Here is a 20,624-nt window from a genome sequence, read left to right as displayed (position 1 = left end):
GTCACTATAGTCACCTGAAAATTTGATAACACTTTTACAAGTGTGAAGAAAAGAAGCCACTTGATTAGAGATGCTAAATAGGTGACTGACTTCTTGAGAGCTATGTGAGGAAAGCGACGTTCTCTAAAAGTGTACAAGCACTTCCCCTATATTCGTATGATTACGTGAAGACCAAAATCAACTATTTATAACAGTACTAATCCGAAAAAACTGAAATTGCCGACTTAAAATTGGTTCTAAGATATGAACATGCTCCATGATATATTCCTCGATATAAACACTTTTTCAACACGAAATTCCTCCACAACCAAACACATGAAGGACGCAATGGTATTCATAATCATAATAGAGACAAAGAAATGTAGAAATTGAGGCTAACGGATGGCATAGAGATCAAATAGGTAGCCTCACCTCTGATTCTCCCTGACGTTTTGTTTACAACTCTTGTGACGTCACAGTTCCTCTCTGCGCATGCGTTGTTTGGAGTGCATTCGAGTTTATATAATAATTTCTCGGATGATAAAACAGTGTCAAAAACTTGAATTTTTTATCTTGATACATTTAGAATGGATAAATTAATATTTTATTAAGTATAATATCATACTGAGCAACAAAAGAAACTAAATTATCCAGTTCGACAAACCAATCTGACTACTAAATAAAGCTCTACAATCCTATATCAATATGAACATCACGACATTAATGCAAGTAGAGAATAAGCCTCCTTATCGAGACTGAAATTTGGTTAAAAAAACAATTTAATAACCATACTCGAACGCCGGAGTCCCCGAGAGAGCCATCCGAAATTGTGTCAAGATAACGCTTATCGGGGTGCTTGGCGGAAGCATTACTCTTAGCTATGTCTCTCATGGTTAGTATTAAGATTTAATCCACATTTTTGGCAAAAGAACGATATGACTGGTGTGATATGTTAAGTCTGTTATGTATGTTGCTGTAGTTGATAAGATGGATTAGATGTTTATGTTTGATGAATTTCAACTTTTTTTTTTATGAGATTTTACATATATGCATACATACAAGCACACACACATGTATATTTATATGTATATATACCCACTTACATGTATATTTCCTTTTTTTTCTATTTTAGGAGATTCATATATGGAACTCGCTGTGAATCAGTTTCGTTGTATATTATAATTTATTCCATATTTGTATGTTTTGTTGCGTATGATGTAGGCATATTTTTCATATATTTACTTGTTGGCACATACATACTTTGAAATCTGTGTCCCTTATAGCGACCATTTTTTAGTAATGATGAATTGCTTGTGATATATATACTGTCCAGATAAAGCTTTGAGACATCCCAAAGAATCCAGTCGAATCCAGTGAGCAAGTGCTATTGATTTATTGAATTATTGAGCAGACTATGTCATGTCTTTAAAGTTTTTGAAGTAGTTCTGTACTGATAGTATCATCAATACAATAGACCTTTTGGATTGCTAGGAAAGTGGTGTTCACTTGTAGCTGTTCACTTGTAGTACGATGGGAGATGCCATAATCCGCTTATGGCAGTTTTATATCGAATCATGTAATCCAAATCTGTCCCCCCAAGCTGACATCCAATCGCTTTATAAGTAGTCGATCATGCTCTGAGTCCTGTGTATTAGACAGTTATTCACTTGAGTGGCACTAAGCTGCATTCATTGAAAAAAGCAGCCTCGCATTTCCTAAGAAATCCTTTCTGCCACAGCAAAGAACATAAAGAGCAGGGTAAAAGTATGCAATGAATTTCTCACTCAAATAGTTGTTAGTCTGTAATCCCCACTTAGTGGCTTGTTATGGCATTCCTGTTTGTAAGGGAAGTATATGTGTTGTACTATGTAAATTGCTAAGTAAACAACATCAATATCAGAAACTACTGAAGATTATTAGATAGATGTCCAACCTATTTACCTATGCTGTAACAAGAGGCATAGTCTACCATGCCTCTTAGCCTTTGCTTGGTTGACAGGCATCCACTTATGTCCTCCTTTCACAAGCATATCAAGATGAATGTTTGTCAGCAAGGGTGTTAGAAGTGAACCTCTTCTGATGCATGTATGTGTCAGTCCTCCACTTTAAGCTGGAACACTGGCTTGGGTTGCTGTTGGTCAAGGGATTTTTAGCTCATGATTTACAGTTTCTGCTTTCTCCCGTGGTTCATATTTTTACATTATGTTTTACCCTTCAGTATGCCTGCTACCATTCCTTCTCAACAATTAGGGCCACAGTTGTCACTAAACTTATTCTAAGTATGAAAATGCCTAAGATGAAGTCTTGTTAATACTTATATTGTTAGTATCTTTTCATGAGACATAGAGATGCTTGAACATATATTTTCAGGAAATAAGTACTTGCAGCCTCAGTTAATAGAGAAACTCATATATAGAAATAATACTATTTCCCCTTTCAGTCACTACCAATATATATATTCTCAGCAGTCCAGAGTAACAAAAGACAGTTCAGTTTATTTGACTTTGATATTATAAGTAAAGGAAAAAGCCCTTTTGGGTGATGTAATGGTAAAATCAAAGTAGAGTTTGGCAAGTTTAGTGGGTCATTATATTTGTGGTATTACTTGGTAACCTCTTAAAACCACAAACAAAATTACATTGTGTAAACCTTGAAAGTAGGACCAGATTTTTCTAGAAAGGATATTCACAGATGTAAGTATTTAGCTTTTAATATTATTGGGAGAGTGTACCATCTTATCATTTTTTGTGTAGTCATAGCCTTAGCCCATTTTGCTCCGTTTTATAAAATGTAATGTTGATATATATATAGTTTTACAGTTCTGCGGAGTGATTAGTATATTGATATTTTATTCTTTTGAAGGTTCCACAGAGAAGAATATATGTATTTTTCCTTTTCTTACTTCATCAACACTGTTTCAGATACATGAATTCACTGTTGAGATGACCTGTGAAGGTTGCTCAGGTGCAGCTAAGAGGGTCCTAGGAAAACTTGGGGGTATGTCCACCTTGCTTAAAGGATTGCATTTCATAAAGGAAACATATGAAGTACAAGAGACCAAAATAAGGTCTATTGTAACAGTAATTTTGTTTTAGGAATGATACAGTTTTTAGTGATATAAAGAATGAAATAGGATATTTGATTATTCATGATATAAAACATATTTCATATATTTATTGATCCAATCATCTTTTCAGATAAAGTCTCCAATGTTGACATTAACCTTGAAACCAAGAAGGTTATTGTGACCAGCACTCTCTCCTCAGATGAGCTTCTTGAAACCTTAAAAAAGACTGGAAAAGATGTCACATATCTTGGAGGGAAAGCTGCCTAACTTGCAACATGTGACAGATTGTCAGTTTCTAGCTGTGGCAGCTGATGGTGATTAGAACATTATATATACTATATAATGAATATGTTATTTTGTGGTATTTTTCCAAAGAACTATTGGGCATTGTATAAGGTTTTTGAGTTCTGAAAAACTTAGATTAGATAGAAATAGAGATCAAATTTTGCTAACATTATGTTCAAAGTTTTTAAGACCAAAGGATGTTGAACTTACTGTATGCTTCTGTATTTTCAACATGTCTGTTTGTGTGGGGCAGTCTTAAATTTAGGGCAGCATTTTTTTGACAGCTATTGGTATTTAAGATAATATAATAAAGATGAAAGGTGTGAAATTAATTATTCGAGTTTCGGGGGGGGCAAGCTTACATATTGTGATCCATTAAGTCAGTGGAATATCATTGTGTAACTGAAAGGTTGTAATATGTTTAAATACTGTAAGAAGCTCATGGGTTCTCAAGATAAGCGTAATGCTGTTTGATGGTACACTGTTATTTCTCTTAAGAATCACAGTTTATCAGTGTCTTATATACCTGCCATGACAATAGTTAGCATAAAGATGAGAGAAGGAAAAGATCTGTCTCTTTGTAAGAGATGAAAGACAAGAAACTTGCATGCTTATATATATATGCACATAAAAAAAAAACATAAGTGCTTATAGGCTTCCGATTCATAATTCCAGCTGCCTTAAATTTGTATTTTTTCAAGGAAGTACTTTCTAGGGATTCCAGATATTTGTAGTTTAATGGCTTGGAGCCATTTGTCATGTGATTTACCATTGGTTATTTATGCTGAACCTTTAAAAAAAATGTGCTTTGTGTAAGTTTTGTTTCTTTTGTGGGGTAAGAACAAAATAAAGTGACTTAGAATATAATATTTTTGTTTGTCATATTCCTTCCCAAAGACCAAGAAACCTATTAAAGTATTACTGAAATCTTAACCTGCTTTATTATTTACCAACTAGAATATGTACATCAACCTTCATGTTAGTAGGTTTTTAATACAGTTATCAGAACTGACCTGCTGCATCTGATGATAAAATTTGTTAGTGCTTTTGCTGTCATTAAAAGAAAGGAGGATAGCTACATCTGATTTTGAAGTAGAGGCATGCATACTTTTATGAAATGACATAGAACAATATGCAAAGGAAATTTTTAATTTAATATTTCTTCACTTGTATTCCTTTTTTGTTTATCATTTCCATCCTCACATTTTCTTAAACAGCTTAGCAAAATGTATAGGAAAAGACACTTGAATACTAAAGGAAACAGACCATGAATAAGGAAACACCTATGGATGACCAGGGCTTGAGGAGACCTATGGATGGAGGTCAATAGGGAGGCAGGAGTGTGTAGCCAACTTTACTAGAATTTTGATGTGAGAAATAAAGTGTGTAATTCAAATTGGGAATGCAGGCACTGTAATGTTATTATACTACTATTAAATCTTAGAATTCAGTTGTCATTTTTGCATATGTATTTTTTTTCAAATGCATATAATATTTGGCTACCTTGTATTTAAAGAAGGTGGGAAATAAGGTAAACATTCTGTTATTACTATAAAACAGATATTAGATTAATAAAAGGTGAGAATAAAAAAGCCTCTTTTAATGCATACTCAAATGCAGACAACTTAGAAGTTACAAAAATCTACAGTTGCTTCTGAAACATGTAGGTTTATTCTCCATGATCTTTCATACTATTTATTTATTTATTTATTTTAATCAGGTAGATCTTTTCCAAGATAATTAAAAATACAGCTGTAGTGAACACAACAGAAAAAATAGTTCTTTATAGTAACTAAATAGTATACATAAAGAAAGCTTTGTAAAACCAAAGGCATGTTGGTGTCCTCTTTATTATCCAGCCAAATGCCAATATGTAACTTACTTAGAAATAAAAGAAAGAAACAGCATGGATTGAAAACATTTCTAAAGGGAGTCTAAACATAGAAAGTATCAATACACATAAGTAGATAACCAAATATAATTTATGCGTGTGATTGAAGGCACAGTACGGACATTAATTTAATTATCTGTTAATTATTTGTTCTTATACAAACAAAACTGCTGGACAAACATGCAAATGACTAATCTCTAAGTTATCTCTCTTTCTCTCCCTTCTTTTCCCCGTTTCCTTTTCTTACTAACCATATGCCCCTCTTATTTTTTTTTGTCTTCGTTTTCTCCCTCTTTTGTTTCATCTTTCTCTTCTATCTCATTTCCTCCTTTCCCTCTTGTTTTTCTCATCCATATGTTTCTCTTATCTGTTTGTTTTCTCTCCCTATATATCCCCCCCCCCCTCTCTATCACTCCCGTCTTTCTATCTTCTCTTTCTAGAGGTGTTCTTAAAGTTTCGCTCTCTTATTTTCTTTCTCCCCATTCCTTTTTTTTTTCTTTTTCTCTCTCCCACTTCCTCCTTACAGTTAGTTCTACATGTTTGTTTGTCTATGTCCCTTCCCTCTTTCTTCTTTCCATTTCCCTGCTCATCTTTTTGCTTGTCTGTCTGACTGTCTGTCTTCTATTGTTAATATAAGGTTTATGTATATGTAGGTAATTGCATTTTTTATTCTCGTACTCAACACTGCAGCGTTGGCACATGTTTGATCTTTCCCTTTAAATCCCAGCTGATTGGCGGGTTTTCCGATGGTGCCACACTATCATATATGATCCAACAAAGAGCAATAAACGGCAACAGAATAAGAAAAAAGGTACCTTATATAACCTAAACTAATTCTCAAAGACACATAAGCCTGAATAATGAAACCATAATATCATCCGGGAAATATTTATTCACGACCTCAGGAAAAGCGGCACACGGACCAACAGCGTCACGATGGCGGTGCGGAGGTGACGTCACTGCGGCCCTCTCGCGGCGGGTTGGGGAAGCTCTGACACGTCGCGTTCAGTGTCAAGCGAGACCGCATCACTGGTGGACGTTATATCCTGTTCGGCCCTTCTTCCGTCAACATCAGCCACCATGGGGAGTAAGTTTATCAATGGCATTTTGTGGAATTAGCCTTTAGCTTGTATTTAGGTGTGTTTCAGATCCGCGGAAGGCCCGTAGTTTCGTGATTTTGGGCCGTAGTCCTGGCTCGTTTTTTTCTCGAATGGAGTCGGCTGACCCCTATTTTGAAACTCGTCCGCCTGACGCTGACAATTTAGTCGGAAATGAGCCGAAATCGCATCATTTCTGTCCACTGACTACTAACGAATACGGAATATTGCTGATAACTGGTCACAAGGCCGATAAATCACCCTTGAGGGACCAAATCTCGCAAATCAATTCCTTGTCCATTTCCTTTCAAAATCCACATATTCCATAATGTTCATATCCCTTCTGGCGTTTTTTATGTCATTATGTTAAAGCGGAGATAATGAAAATGGTGTTTAAGTAACCGAAAAAGGGCCCATTTAACAGAAACCATGTTCCAGTACTGTGCACCGTCTGTTCTCGGGAATTCCCACTTTCTCTTTGCTGAAAATGGTCCAAATCCACATTTAGTGATCTAAAGCATTCATGGCATTGCAGTGTCGATATCTTTAGGCATTTGTAAAATTATAGTTTTATTTATTTCCAGAATAAAGCATTTTTCTCAGTTTCTTTAGTGCTTTTGTTTCCCCCCCCCCCTCTTGTTTTCACCCTTTTATTCTTCATTTGCCTTTTCTGCTGATCCCAAAAAGATCAGGCTTCACTTTCTCTTCTCTTCTTCTTTGCCTCTGTTCCATATTTAGTTGCCCTGTTTTCCTCTCTATCTTTCTAACCATCTCTTCTCCCATCCATCTGCTCTTGTTCTTTTCATTTTCTCTTATTTTTTCCCCTCCCCTTCCCTTCCACCACAATCTCTTCTCCCCATTTGCATTCTCTTTTACTCTTGTCTTTCTCCTCTACCTCTTATTCATTTTTTTCCCTTTTTTTCAACTTCTTTTTTTTTTTTCTCTTCCCTCCTCCTCATATTCATCCTTTCCTCTCCGCACCTCCTCTACCTCATTCTCTGGCTGTTTCCTTCTCCTCCATCCATCTTGTCTCTTTTTCTCCACATTGCTAATCATCATTCTTTCTCCTTCACCTCCTCTTCTCTTCTGCATTTCCTGCCCCCCCCCCCCCCTACCCCATCACAGAGAACAGCAGCAGTAACTAACCTCCTTCATCCCTCCTCTCTCCCCTCGCAGTCAAGTTCCTTGAGGTGATAAAACCGTTCTGCGCGGGTCCTCCCGGAGATTCAGAAGCCCGAGCGGAAGTCCAGTTCAGGGAGAAAGTGCTATGGACTGCCATCACGCTCTTCATCTTCCTTGTCTGTTGCCAGGTAAGTTCTTAGATTTTTTTTTTTTCTGAATATACATATTTTGGAGGGGCTTTTTTTTTTTATTAAAGATATGGGGGTACTTGGAGGGACCATATGATGTGCATGTACAGATTACTAACCATAGTTTTGCAGCTCATAGGCGTTGGTTCTGGTATTAAGAGTGAATAGGGAATTTATCCATTAAGGTTCATACGGTCCATATGGTAATAAATGCACGTATGATAGTTTCTGGTAAATGTTGAGAGCACTTTGGCTTTCTCTCTCAAAATGACCTTTTTCACATTAAAAGAGCTGTTGGCTATGCTCGAACAAAATCAGGATTTAACTTTGATCTGGTATGGATGGCTTATAATCGAACTCCCAGTGTGATAGTGGAATATCAACAACCTGTTGAAGCTGGGATGGTATGCAGGTACATACTATGTCCATTGTGATTTAAGTTTTTGTTTACATGTAAATAGCTCCACAAGAGCCAAGTCACCAAGTAATCCATCTCACCAGTTTAAAACTTTACTTGATTTTTTGAAAGGATTTTTGTTAATATAGCTATTAGTACTTTAATAACTTTATAATAATCCTAATGTTAGTAGTGATTATAATAATCCTAATGTTAGTAGTGATAAGTTTCTTTAAAACTTTAACCCTTTGCCACTGGGTGGCATGTATGTACATGCCATGGCATGCATGGACTATATTCCAGGTGGCATGTGCATGCGTGCCATGGGGCACTGGTCCTGTTTTCTGGGGGCATGTATGGTCATGCTGCACATGCTATGGTGCTGACACAATCCCCTGGCAGTGGGGCCTGGGCCACTGTAAATACAGCCTGGGAGAAAGGGCTTTAGCAATAGGAAACCACCCGGCAGCTTTAGGTTAATAAATAAAAAAGAAATCATGACAATTCAAACAATTGGTAAATCAAGTGGTCACATATGGCCTACTTATTGACTCCTTGCAGTTATGGAGCCATCTGTTTAAGCAAAATTTATAAAACAAAACTACAGACACCAATGGGTTAAGTGATTCCTTTATCCCCTGTGCTTTTTGCTCTGGTCAAGGCTAGTAAAGCCCGTGTGTGTATATTCTGGCAAAAATAGTTTGTTCCTCATTTGACTGAAATCACTAGGGTGTCTGCAAGTTGTCTGTAGAACATATGTGGAGTTGCCCTTTGTTGGATGTGCAGGTTTTCCTCATAATATTTACCCAACCCCTTTTTTTCTTCCTAAATATAGAGCTTCCTTGCTGTATGTAGTTTTCCAACTTCATAGGTTATGTAAAAGTGGATATTGGTGGTAACTCATTACTGACCACCTTTCTCACTTGGTGATAATACAAGTGAGAATTGACACCGTTGTTTGGCAGTATGAGGTATCCATAATATGATGAATACCAAGTCTTTACATTTTTTCATTTGTCACTTTGTATTCAACTTCTCATGTAAATTGTAAAGTATTTAGGATTCATTCAATGCATTGAATTTATTCAGGAATTTTTTCCTTATAAATATTAAAAATAGTTCTGCTGGATAGATTTATCTTGCATGTGTGATCCCATTTCCTGTCTTTTTGTTATTGGTAGATCAGGAACATAGCTTTTGAACATGTGCATTTGCTTTCTCCCTCAAATAGTTACCTGCAAAGAAATTTGTGCCTGTGACTGATAGCTGCAGAACCTTTGAGTTTCTAGTTTTAGCCAGTCCTTTACATACACTTAAATGAGTGAAAAACAAAGTTGATATAATAATCTGGCTTATTTGCTTTCTATGGTTTGTCATTTTTTGTGAATGAATTTTACTAAAGAACCTTCAAATTCATATCATATTTTCATCTACATGACATAGGAGGAAGGTCTGACAATATGAAAGCAAAAAGCAAATCAAGGAAATGATTCATGTGTCTTTAGCCACACAGGATGGCAGATGCAGGAATGTTTATGGAGGATAGATAAAATTTGAGTCCCTTGTATCAGTTACTTGTAACATGATGATTCTCAGATAGCTGTAGCATCTGTATTTATGAGTCTATTTTACATGGCATCTTGTGTACTGCCATGTCAAGTCCCTGACTGCAAATTATTGTTTTGACTTTATTTTGATTGATGTTTGATTGAGTTTTTAGTGAATTGATCAAGTGGCTCAGTTTTTTTCAGTTTCTCATGAGCTGTAACTAGCTTTTAGGTTTGCTAACTTGTTTAAGGCAGCTTTAGGCCTTTTTTGTAGTGATACACCATTCTAGGCTTTTCATAATCACATTGAGGAAGATTAATGTCTCCTTTGTTTCCAGATTCCTTTGTTTGGTATCATGAGCTCGGACTCAGCTGATCCTTTCTACTGGATCCGTGTGATCTTGGCCAGTAACAGGGGAACACTCATGGAGTTGGGTATCTCGCCCATTGTCACATCCAGTCTTATCATGCAGCTCCTGGCTGGTGCAAAGCTCATTGAGGTGAGTGCTTTGACTGATCTGTTAAGTCTCAAGATTTGTATTTTGGGTTTTTCCTGAAGGGAAGCCTTCTGAAGAATCATAGATGCCAAAAATTCCTAGGATAATACTTGAAGAATGTATAGGGAATCCTAATTTTTTCTTTCCTTTTCTAGGTTGGGGAACTCCAAAGGACAGAGCTTTGTTCATGGAGCACAGAAGCTCTTTGGAATGATGATCACTGTGGGCCAGGCAATTCTTTATGTAATGACTGGCATGTATGGTGATCCCTCAGACCTTGGTGCTGGTGTCTGCCTCCTCATCATCATCCAGCTGTTTGTTGCTGGCCTCATTGTGTTGCTGCTTGATGAACTCCTGCAGAAGGTGGGTGACTCTTTCATGATGTAGATTTTAATGTTGTGGATTACAGAGATCTATAACTTTGACAGAAATATATATATGTGAATTATTACTGACTTCATAAATATTTATTTTGTGTTTGGATTTTAAATTATTATTTTAACCTTTCAGGGCTATGGTCTTGGTTCTGGTATCTCCCTCTTCATTGCCACAAACATTTGCGAGACCATTGTCTGGAAGGCCTTCTCCCCTGCCACCGTCAACACTGGGCGTGGCACTGAATTTGAGGGTGCAATCATTGCTCTGTTCCACTTGCTGGCAACTAGGCAAGACAAGGTATGCCAACATGCTATGTTACTGGCTTTCTATATTGGAATCTCAAGTTAAATTTTATTTAATTATGAAATATTGAAGATCCAAGTTATAACATGTTTGATTTCCAACAGGTCCGAGCTCTCCGTGAGGCTTCTACCGCCAGAACCTCCCCAACTTGACTAATCTTCTGGCTACTGTTCTCATCTTTGCAATTGTGATATACTTCCAGGTATGATTAGTTATCAGTAGACAACAGATAAATTAATATTTTAATACCCCCATCTCCCCAAAGAAAAAGTAATCAAGGTTTTAAATATTTTGATTTATTTTGAGAAACTGCAGAAAGTTCATTTACCTCCCACAATATATACTTTGGAATACTATTCTATGATGTGACTTCATCTTTAGCATCTGAGGTAGGAATATCACCATTAAAATATATTGTTGTATCGACTATCTTTACACATTACTTCCTTCTTGAAACCATTTTTTCAAATGAGAATAGGTAAAGATGTACAGAAAGACCAATAATCAATCAGGTAATTTTTAGAAAAATATGAATTATGGGCACAAATTTTATTCAAAATTTTACACCAGAGTGCAACCTGCAGAGAAATTTTAGAGGTTTTGTGGAATCTTTAGCAAATACCTGTTCTTGAATTCTCATCTCTGCCAGTAGTTGACTGGTCTAACAAAGCCATTTTCCCACAGGGCTTCCGCGTGGACCTTCCCATCAAGTCTGCTCGTTACCGTGGCCAGTATTCCTCTTACCCCATCAAGCTGTTCTACACTTCAACATTCCCATCATCCTCCAGTCTGCTCTTGTCTCCAACCTTTACATCATTGCTCAGTCAGTGTGAACTGAAAGTTTTAGGTAGTATATGCCTATATAAGTATTTTCCTGTCTTACAAATTGGGAAAACCGTCTGATTTTCTAAAAGCTCTTCAACTTCCTGTTCTACAGATGTTGGCCAACAAATTCCCAGGCAACTTCTTTGTCGGTCTTTTGGGAACGTGGTCTGATGTTGGATCAGGAGGCCCAGGACGCACTTCCTACCCAATTGGTGGGCTTTGTTATTACATGTCGCCACCAGAGTCCTTCGGCCACATTCTGGAAGATCCCTTCCATGCCATCATTTACATTGCCTTCATGTTGGGCTCCTGTGCCTTCTTCTCCAAGACCTGGATTGATGTGTCTGGCTCATCAGCCAAGGATGTAAGTTTTGCCTCTCCCAAGAATTTTTTTTGTTTTATCTTGATTTTTTGTGTATGCATATCTTTAATGTATATACTTGTCACGAGAGGTAAAAGGATATCATTAAAAAATTACTTAGTGTTTTGAATAATGAATGAGCAAACTTGGTAGTTTTGTCCTGTTTTGCAGTCTCTTCATTCTATATACTGGTTCTTCAGGTCTTCACTTTTGATCTGATAAAGGTGTGAAAGATACTTATGCCTATTTATTTGTGCACCAAGGTTGCCAAGCAGCTGAGGAGCAGCAGATGGGCATGCGTGGCCACCGTGAGAAGCCATGATCCACGAACTTAACCGTTACATTCCCACTGCTGCTGCATTTGGTGGTCTCTGCATTGGTGCTCTTTCTGTGTTGGCAGATTTCCTGGGAGCTATTGGCTCGGGCACAGGTGAGTCAGGGAATTTAATGAAAATGGAAAGAAATGCATGTTGATGTTTGATATACACTAGTTCCAAAGTTGTTATTAATGATTTTATTATTATATTTTTTAATCCAAATGATGCATATGTAGTTAAAAAAAAGAAAATCATATTAAAAAATAATTGTAATTCTGTTTTGTATTTCAGGTATTCTTTTGGCTGTCACAATCATCTATCAGTACTTCGAAATCTTCGTTAAAGAACAGAGTGACATGGGAGGAATGAGCACGCTTCTCTTCTAAGATAGTTGTCCAAGGACCAGTAATTATAACAACCAAATTTGAAGAGATTAACCCCCACACAGGCATGCCAACAATGTTAAATGTCGAAGTGTTGGTAATTTTGTGATATTTTGAGCATCATTTCAAGCAGCACAGTTTGTGTGGAAACTCGTCAAAAGATTGAAAGTAATGTAATACTTTTTTTTTGTTATTATTGGAATTTTCACTGTGTAAGTGGATTTAATTTATTTTCCCCCACTAGCCCCTACCTCCCCACCCCACACATTGTGGGGCGTTGTACAAGTTTGATATTTACAGTGGAGAGTCGGTTCATCTCTAGGATCTCTTGGCCTACTTTTCTTTGGGTTAAAGTTTTTGCAAATGTTTACTTATGATGGGAGTCCGCCTTCCAGTTTGGAAAGAGACCTAGTTGTGTGTGTGTCTGGCATCACAGTGGAGGTGAAAAGTGCATTTACTGCTCCAAGATGCCTTTCTGTGCTGCCGGTTGGTGCTCTCCGTTGAGTGAGAGGCTGGGATGCGAGTGAGAAATATTGTATAAATGAAATGTGCAAATGTTTCTACTTTTTACATATAAGAAGGATATTGTAATTACATAAAAATGGAAATTTGTAAATTTGTTTTTGTCTCCTTTTATGCAAGGTGATTATTTAGTTGCTGTAATAATCACATTTGAAATCTTGATTGATGCACACTGGTATTAGACTCTTGAAAAGTAATTCTGATTCATGAAATGCTTAAATTTCAGGGGATTTGTAAAGTTAGTAAAGTAATCTTGTTCTCTGCCACATTAATGGGTTAGGGACACCAAATAAAAGGAAGTAAAACAATTATTAGTTTTAATATTTATTGTTCTAGCCAGCTTTGCAAAAAATATATAGACATTATCTATCATACTTGACACCAAACAAAAAGCTTGATTCACAAATAGTTGTGAATCCAGTATCAAACTGGACTATGTTAAGACATTTGAGTACTGCAACAATTTCTTTTATTACTTAAATTCCTGGAGGAGATGGTTTAAATTTACAAACAACAAATAGCAGTAAATTAGAATTGAATAACTGGCTGTTTTTACACTAACTGAAAAAATGACTGGAATCGGTTAACTTTATGCATCACAGTGCCCACGAGAGCACACCTTGTCCAAGACGTCTATCGCCTCTGGAACTCCTTTTGCTGCAGCTTGCTTTATGAGCTCGTGCGCATCTCTGAAATTTAAGATGACAGGTTATTATAAGATTTTTGAATTTAAAGTTTTTTCAAGATTCTCCCTCCCCCAGTCCCCCCAATCCCTTGCCCGTTGCTGTCGTAGGGGGCACTCACTAGAGGCTTACAACTGGGTCCCCACCCCAATGAATGCTGGAATCTTCCAACTTGGAACTCACCCTCTAAACCAACTAATTTTGCCCCCTGGCCTTTGCCTGGGCCGTTCCCACTTTTAGTTTCTGTCCCTTACCCCTCGGGACCCCTGAAGGTGTGGACTGTTTTTAAAGGATCAGGCTGACCTGGCCCGTCTGAACTTATCCCTTAGGGGCCATGGAGGCTGCCCGTTTTATCACTTACCCCCAACTGGGGGACGTTAAACATAACCCACCGGCGGAATTCACCTTTTACCCACATGGCTCTGCTCTCCTTGACCACGGCTCCGAGACTGCAAACACTACCCCCTCATCAATACCTACTAGTACAGTAGCCAACAATCAACCCTTAAGGAACATTTCCACTCTCCCAGCAAGCTCAACTTCAACACCTCTCCCCCACAAACCTCCAACATCAACCACCCATCCTCCCTATTAATCCCCTTACAGCCTTATGCCCACCCCCCCATAAACACTACCTCCTCAACACTACCCCATCTCGTCCGCCCCCCCCCCTTCGACCCCCCACTCTACAACAATTTTGAATACCCTTTTGGGCCACCAAAGGGGCCCGATTTTTCGTGTCCCCCCACAGCCCCCCTACTCTGACAACCCCCTTCTTTTCCCAACAATGTCTCCAAAAACAATGGGGAAATTTCCCTCTTTCCGTGGGACACCCGCCGCCCCCCCTCTTGTCACGAACTCCGAAACCAAGCTATAGCATTAACAAAACAAACAACCTTTTGGGGGAACCCCACCTTGCAAAACCCCCCATCCAACCTCAATAAACTTCCCCGGGAACATTTTTCAACTCCCCCAAATTGCCCAGGCTATGAAAAAGATTGGTAGATTGGGAGATGATTATTGCCGTCCACAGAATGATGCAACACAGTACAATGCTATTCCTTTCCCCCCCGAGGCCCCTCAAAAAAGAAACCCACTAACATACCCAAAAAATTACCTTCTGTAGGAGACCTTCCCTTTAACGTCACAAGGGGAAATCCCTCCCTGTTCGTCCATACCCAACCCCCCTCCCCTCAGTCCCAAAAATTGTTGGGTCTAGGCCCCCCCACCAAACTTTGCCGTTCCCAGCCAATCCCCATTTGTGCCCAACCGGGCCATCCCGATCAACTCCCCTGCCGCCGACATGTCCCCAACGTGGCGGCCCCCTAATTTTTTATAGGGTTGTTCCCCCCTATAAATTTGAGTCTGGGGGTAGCAACTCCAGTTAAAACGGGGACTCACACTACTGAAGCCAGAAAAGAACACGTCGCGGGGTTTTTCCCCTTTACTCCTTACCCAGTAATTGCTCATTCACAATTTCTCCAAAACCCACCCCCCAAACTACCCCCCCTCTTTACCTCCTACCCCCCCAGTCAAACTTTTTGCCATCCTAAACCCAAACACTCCAATTTATAAGATACTTCAATCACCAATTACAATCCCAAAACCCTTCCTCCCCACTACCCGAACAGACAGACAAAAAAACTTTTCCACCCCTCTTCCCCTACCACACAATCACCCCCCCCCTTCCTTTGCCCTATGCTTGAGACACCAGTCTCTTTCCCCCCCCCCTCACGAGAAATCCTTTATCCCCCAAAAAACTCCCGAACCAATCAGAAGAAGAACTTTAAAAATATTCAAGTTCCCTAATGAAAACTGACACTCAACCCCCAAACACAATCCCGCTCCTTTCCCCACTCCAAGTAACTGCTGATACCATCCTCCTCCCCAAGATACCCCCTACCCCATCCTCCTACCCCCTCCCAACACGCCCCCCCCCCCAACCCCAACCCCGCCCCCATTAAACCCTCCCCTCCCCTTATCCCTTTCCAACCCCTTTTCCCTCCCCCCTTACCACGTGAATCCCTTATGTAACCCTTTAAATCTCATAAAGTCAATACCACCACCGCACTCCAAACCCACAAACCCATCCGTGCCCCCCGTTTTGAAACAAAATCGTCCTTCTTTTCCCCCCTTTACCGACCTCCCAACCTATCGCATCCTTACAGAATCCCCCACTTTTTCTCAACAACCTATTCTCTTTCCTCAAAGATACATATTCTTCACAATCTAACTCCCCTTACATTAAACCCCCACCCTAACCCTTTCCTCCCAATTCCTTTGCCCACTTAAAAAATAATCCTAAAACAACCCCCCTCCCAACATTAACTATAGTGCTACATGACCTTTTTGATGTCTAGCACAATTTAAAATTCTTTTTTAAACCCTTTAACATAAACCCTCCCCCTTTTCAACCCCCCCATTTCCAATACCCCCCCCCCTAGAACACCAACTCCCACACTATCCCTCTCAGACCCTCATCCCTTATCCCCCCTCTAGCGCTTTCCCCCCCAAAATCACCAACACGTTTTCTCAATTATATCACAAAAATAACTATCCTTCATTGGGAAAATTCGCAATTTCCGCTCCCCCCAGGCCCGCCTTCGTCATTCCTTTCCTCTTATATTATGCCTTCAAGAGACCTTTTTACCATCCTCCAATCCAATCCCCAATTATCATTTTTTCTTCCCCACATTCCCTTTGTCTCGTCCTAAATTACCTTGCTTTCCCCACCTACCTCCCTTCACCGACCCCCCCAACCCATCAGACATCCTTATAAAATTCCTTTGCCCAGCTTAGGGCAAATATCACTAACTCAACCCCCTTCCCAAAAAATTAACTTTTGTGCTACTGACCTAGATGTCTAGCACATTTTCTTGTTTTGACCATTAACCCCTATTCGTGGTGGGGGCTTAGGAGGGGGGACGAGGCCCAATGTAGGGGGACGCCCTTGGCTTAGAACTCGGCCTTGCCTCGACTAATTGTGCATGATCTTTTTTTCATCCCCGTCTAATCGTTTATCTATTTTTGCCCTTTTCGCCACAGTACTTTATCACAATGCTGTTTGACCTTTTGATATCTGGCACATTTATTTGTTCTTCCACTCATTTGGAAATTCAGACATCAGCTTATTGAACCAAAAATAATCTTGCCTAGGGGTTTCGCTCCAATCCACACTATTGCTATATTTTGAATGCGGCGCTAATGAATGACCTTAGAGTTGACGCGGCAGAAATGTTTCAATAAGTAAATAAATAAATCCAGACTGCCCTCTATGTGCCCAACCTGGTCATCAGCGTTCAAATTGCTCTGATGGATCACACGTGTGCCATCAGTGGTGGCTGCCATAATATGTTTTATAGGATCTGCCCTGCACACAAGCTCAAATCTGAGGTAGCAGTCCACATTTTCAAACTAGGTCTTACTTAGACTAGACAAGAAGCAAGTTTTTCTCTTTCTACCTACTCCAAATCTACTTCGCTCCGCTCCCCTCCCCTCCCATCTTCTCAAGTAGTCGCAGCATCATCACCCACAGTATCTTTTCCCTTTACCTGAACCATCTTATCTCCACTCCCTCTCTTCCCCAGTCAAACTCCTTTTTTCCAGTCTAAATCCAGATAATTCCCTATCTACCACTTCCCCGGTGCCTTCCCCTCCCCCTCCTTCTCACCTACCGGTCGCACCAGACAATCTAAACATTTCCACCCCATTTTCCTCCTACCACATACTCTCCTACACCCACCTCTATCTCTGCTCCGCGGATATCTATTCCCTCTTCTCCTCCATGTAAGAACCTTTGTTTCTCAGACTTTCCACTCAACTCCCCTCCAGAAACTCTTGAAGACCTCTAAAACCTCTCAAACATGACCAAGAGAATGCTCAATTCCCCATCCACCCTTCAATTCCTTATTCTTATTCGTTCTACATTCAAAGTATATGCTGATATCCATCCATCCTCCTCAAGTTCCCCTCCCACTCTCAAAAAACACCCCATCCTTTCCTCCCCCATGTGCATCACCATTCCCTCTTCCTTCCCTTTTCCTTACCACTCCCACCTGGATGCTCACGTGACTCCTTATGTCACAACAATGCTTTCTCCATATCCTCCCCTCCTGATATTCTTTCCGATAACTTCACCACCTTCCTCTGCTCCCCTGTCCATTCTCTGGATTATTCTCCTACTTCTACAACTACCATTTCTAACCGCAATACCTTTTGATTGTTTCATAACGGATCTTTTGTATTTTTCCTCATGCAGTGTTTACTCTCCCTTCCTCAGACACCAATAACATGTTTCTGATTACTCCTATATCTTTAACCCCTTTCTCTTTTACAAACCCGGGTTCTATCTTACAGCTTTTCTACAACCTATGACGTCTAACACATCTTATCTTGATCGTTAAACTCATTTCCACCCTTTTCGCCACAACACTTTACCATGTGCCATATGGCCTTTGATGTCTAGCACACTTATTTCTTCTAACCATTAACCATTTCTTTTTTTTCTTTCCTTCTCTTCTTCAAACCCTTCTTTTACTAATCGTTAACCCCATTTTTACCCTTTCGCCACAGTACTCTTATCATGATGCTATGTGACCTCTGATGTCTGGCACATTTTTTGTTTGCCCATTAATCATTCTGGAAATGGCATTATGAAAAAAAAAAAAAAAAAAAAAAAAAAAAAAAAAAAAAAAAATCTACCCAAACCCCACACTATCGCTATATTTTGAAAAAGCCGCTTATGACCTTAGATGGTTAACGCGGCCCGGAAATTTTTCAAATAAATAAGATATTGCAAGATATTTAAAATTTTTTTTTCAAGAAGCTACTGTTTACTAACCGAATCAACTCGGACAAAACTGAAACTTAAATATAAACCCGGGAAAGCACAACAATGATTATTAATTAAACGGTAAAAGCAATCGTATTTTACAAGGGAGTCACTCACCCAGGCTTCAGACCGATCTTGTAGCCTTGAAGATGGACCCAAGCCAGGTTGTAGGCGGCTGAGGAGTGACCTTTGGGGCCGAGGCCTTCTTGAAACCACTCCATGGCAGCCGTGTGGTTCTTTTCCACACCTTTCCCTGAGGAGCATGAAAGACTGGTTTGATTAATCGCTACTAAATTGAGGGTAAAAAGAATGAGAGAGAATATTCATGTTTTAAATAAGTAAGATGAATAGATTTCTTTTTTTGGGCTTGTATTCTTAAAGTTTACTTATAAAATATATATATATATATATATATATATATATATATATATATATATATATATATATATTCTAATATATTAAAAATTTTTATAAAATATATATTTTATTAGTTTTGTTTAATTTTTTTCTCTCTACTTTACTTTCCAATTCTATTATTCTGCCAATGGATTTTTAGTTTCCTCTCTTTCTTCCCAATCTTTCTTTTTATTCTCTGAACTACTTTTTCGTTGACTAGTCTTTTATTTCCTATGACCCTCATTCTCTCTTTATCTTTTAAATTTTATCTACCCCCCTTCTTTTCTACTATTTTCTCCTTTCTCCCTTCTTTCCACCCAGTTCAGCCCTTTTTCTCAGGGTTTACATTTAACTTACTTTAATGCATTTTTTTTCATTTTACTTATCATTAATGTTTACATCCTAACTCCTTCACTGTCTTATACCTTATCTTTCTCACCCCCCCACTCCCCTTCCTCTATTTTTCACGCATGTTTTCCACCTGTTTTCCACAAATTATTCTTTTCACGTACATTCGTTTGGTTTATTTTCTTTCTCCTTTATCTCCCTCACATGCTACTACGCTTTCCCTGCTTCACCAGTACATTACTATTTTTTCTCTTCTCCTTGTCGTAGTTACATCCCAAGCATAAACATTATCTACCCAGACAGACCTCACTGACAAACCTATTCTTGCCAGTCTCCCCTCCCCCCTGTAATGCTTGTACCAAAACTACTTCCCTCTCAACCGGCTGATTGTCCTGTACACGACAAGGATGGGTTTGATTGTGAAAAAAGACCTGCTTGTCTGAGTCGTTGCCCATTATGCAGTATCAGTATAGTGCTTTCACTACCCCTCCCCCCCCCGAGGCCACCGAAAGTCCTATGCCAATTGCGAGGATTACATTCTGTAGAATGACCTACCATGATGTTTATATTGGCGGAGAGTTTCTAACCACATCACTGTCAGAATTATTGGCGTCTAGGCCATCTTTCCAAGCATTGTCGCTCCACATCCCGTACCTAAAATGTGCCAAACCCTGCCATGATCGTCAAACCCCCGCGTTGTCAGGCACGTGTGTCAATTGTGTTGGCTCCCATCATTTATTTTATAAGGGCTGCCCTACGTGATAGTCTGAGCCCGAGATAAAAGTCCTCTTTTTAAAAATTTGGGCCTCACTTTCCCGCGAAGCCAGGCAGGAAGCACCCCGACAAGCTTTTTACTCTGTTCCCTCTTCCAGTCCTGTCCTTCTGCCCCCCCCCCTCCCCCTTCTCTACCTATCACAGCAGACAATCTAAACGTTCCACTCCATCTTCTACAGCACCCTCTCCTAAACCTACCTTTTCCTTTGCTCCTTTCTCCTCCCCAAAAAAAAAAAACTTCATTTCTCAGACCCCCTAACCAACCTCCTTTCAGATACTATTGAGGACATTACAAACTATTTAATAATGACCCAAAAATAACGTACCTATATCTCATCCTTTCTGCAATTTTCTCTCCGCTCTTTCTATTATCTCTATCCTCATGTTCCCCCTGCACCCCTTCCACCCAATTCCTCCCCGCACATCTCATTCC

The 20,624-nt window shown here is 39.2% G+C and overlaps 1 protein-coding gene and 1 pseudogene across 1 annotated transcript; both read left to right on the top strand.

Annotated features, from left to right (window-relative positions):
- The first annotated feature begins 754 nt into the window (after positions 1-754).
- Positions 755-4,198, top strand: LOC119599020 (copper transport protein ATOX1-like). The gene is made up of 3 exons (XM_037948760.1): positions 755-871; positions 2,901-2,976; positions 3,177-4,198. The coding sequence occupies exons 1-3, from the start codon at positions 860-862 to the stop codon at positions 3,311-3,313; spliced, it is 225 nt and encodes a 74-aa protein (XP_037804688.1). The 5' UTR covers positions 755-859; the 3' UTR covers positions 3,314-4,198.
- A 1,996-nt stretch (positions 4,199-6,194) lies between these two features.
- Positions 6,195-13,253, top strand: LOC119599385 (annotated as a pseudogene).
- The last annotated feature ends 7,371 nt before the right edge of the window (positions 13,254-20,624 follow it).

Source organism: Penaeus monodon, chromosome 42, assembly GCF_015228065.2.
Source record: "Penaeus monodon isolate SGIC_2016 chromosome 42, NSTDA_Pmon_1, whole genome shotgun sequence".
NCBI classification, from domain to species: domain Eukaryota; kingdom Metazoa; phylum Arthropoda; class Malacostraca; order Decapoda; family Penaeidae; genus Penaeus; species Penaeus monodon.
The sequence above is the reverse complement of the archived record's forward strand: the minus strand, read 5'-3'. Positions and strand labels throughout refer to the sequence as shown.

Coding starts and splice junctions, on each gene's coding strand:
- LOC119599020 (XM_037948760.1), top strand. Junction 2,977..3,176: donor GGTCCTAGGAAAACTTGGGG/GTATGTCCACCT, acceptor TCATCTTTTCAG/ATAAAGTCTCCAATGTTGAC.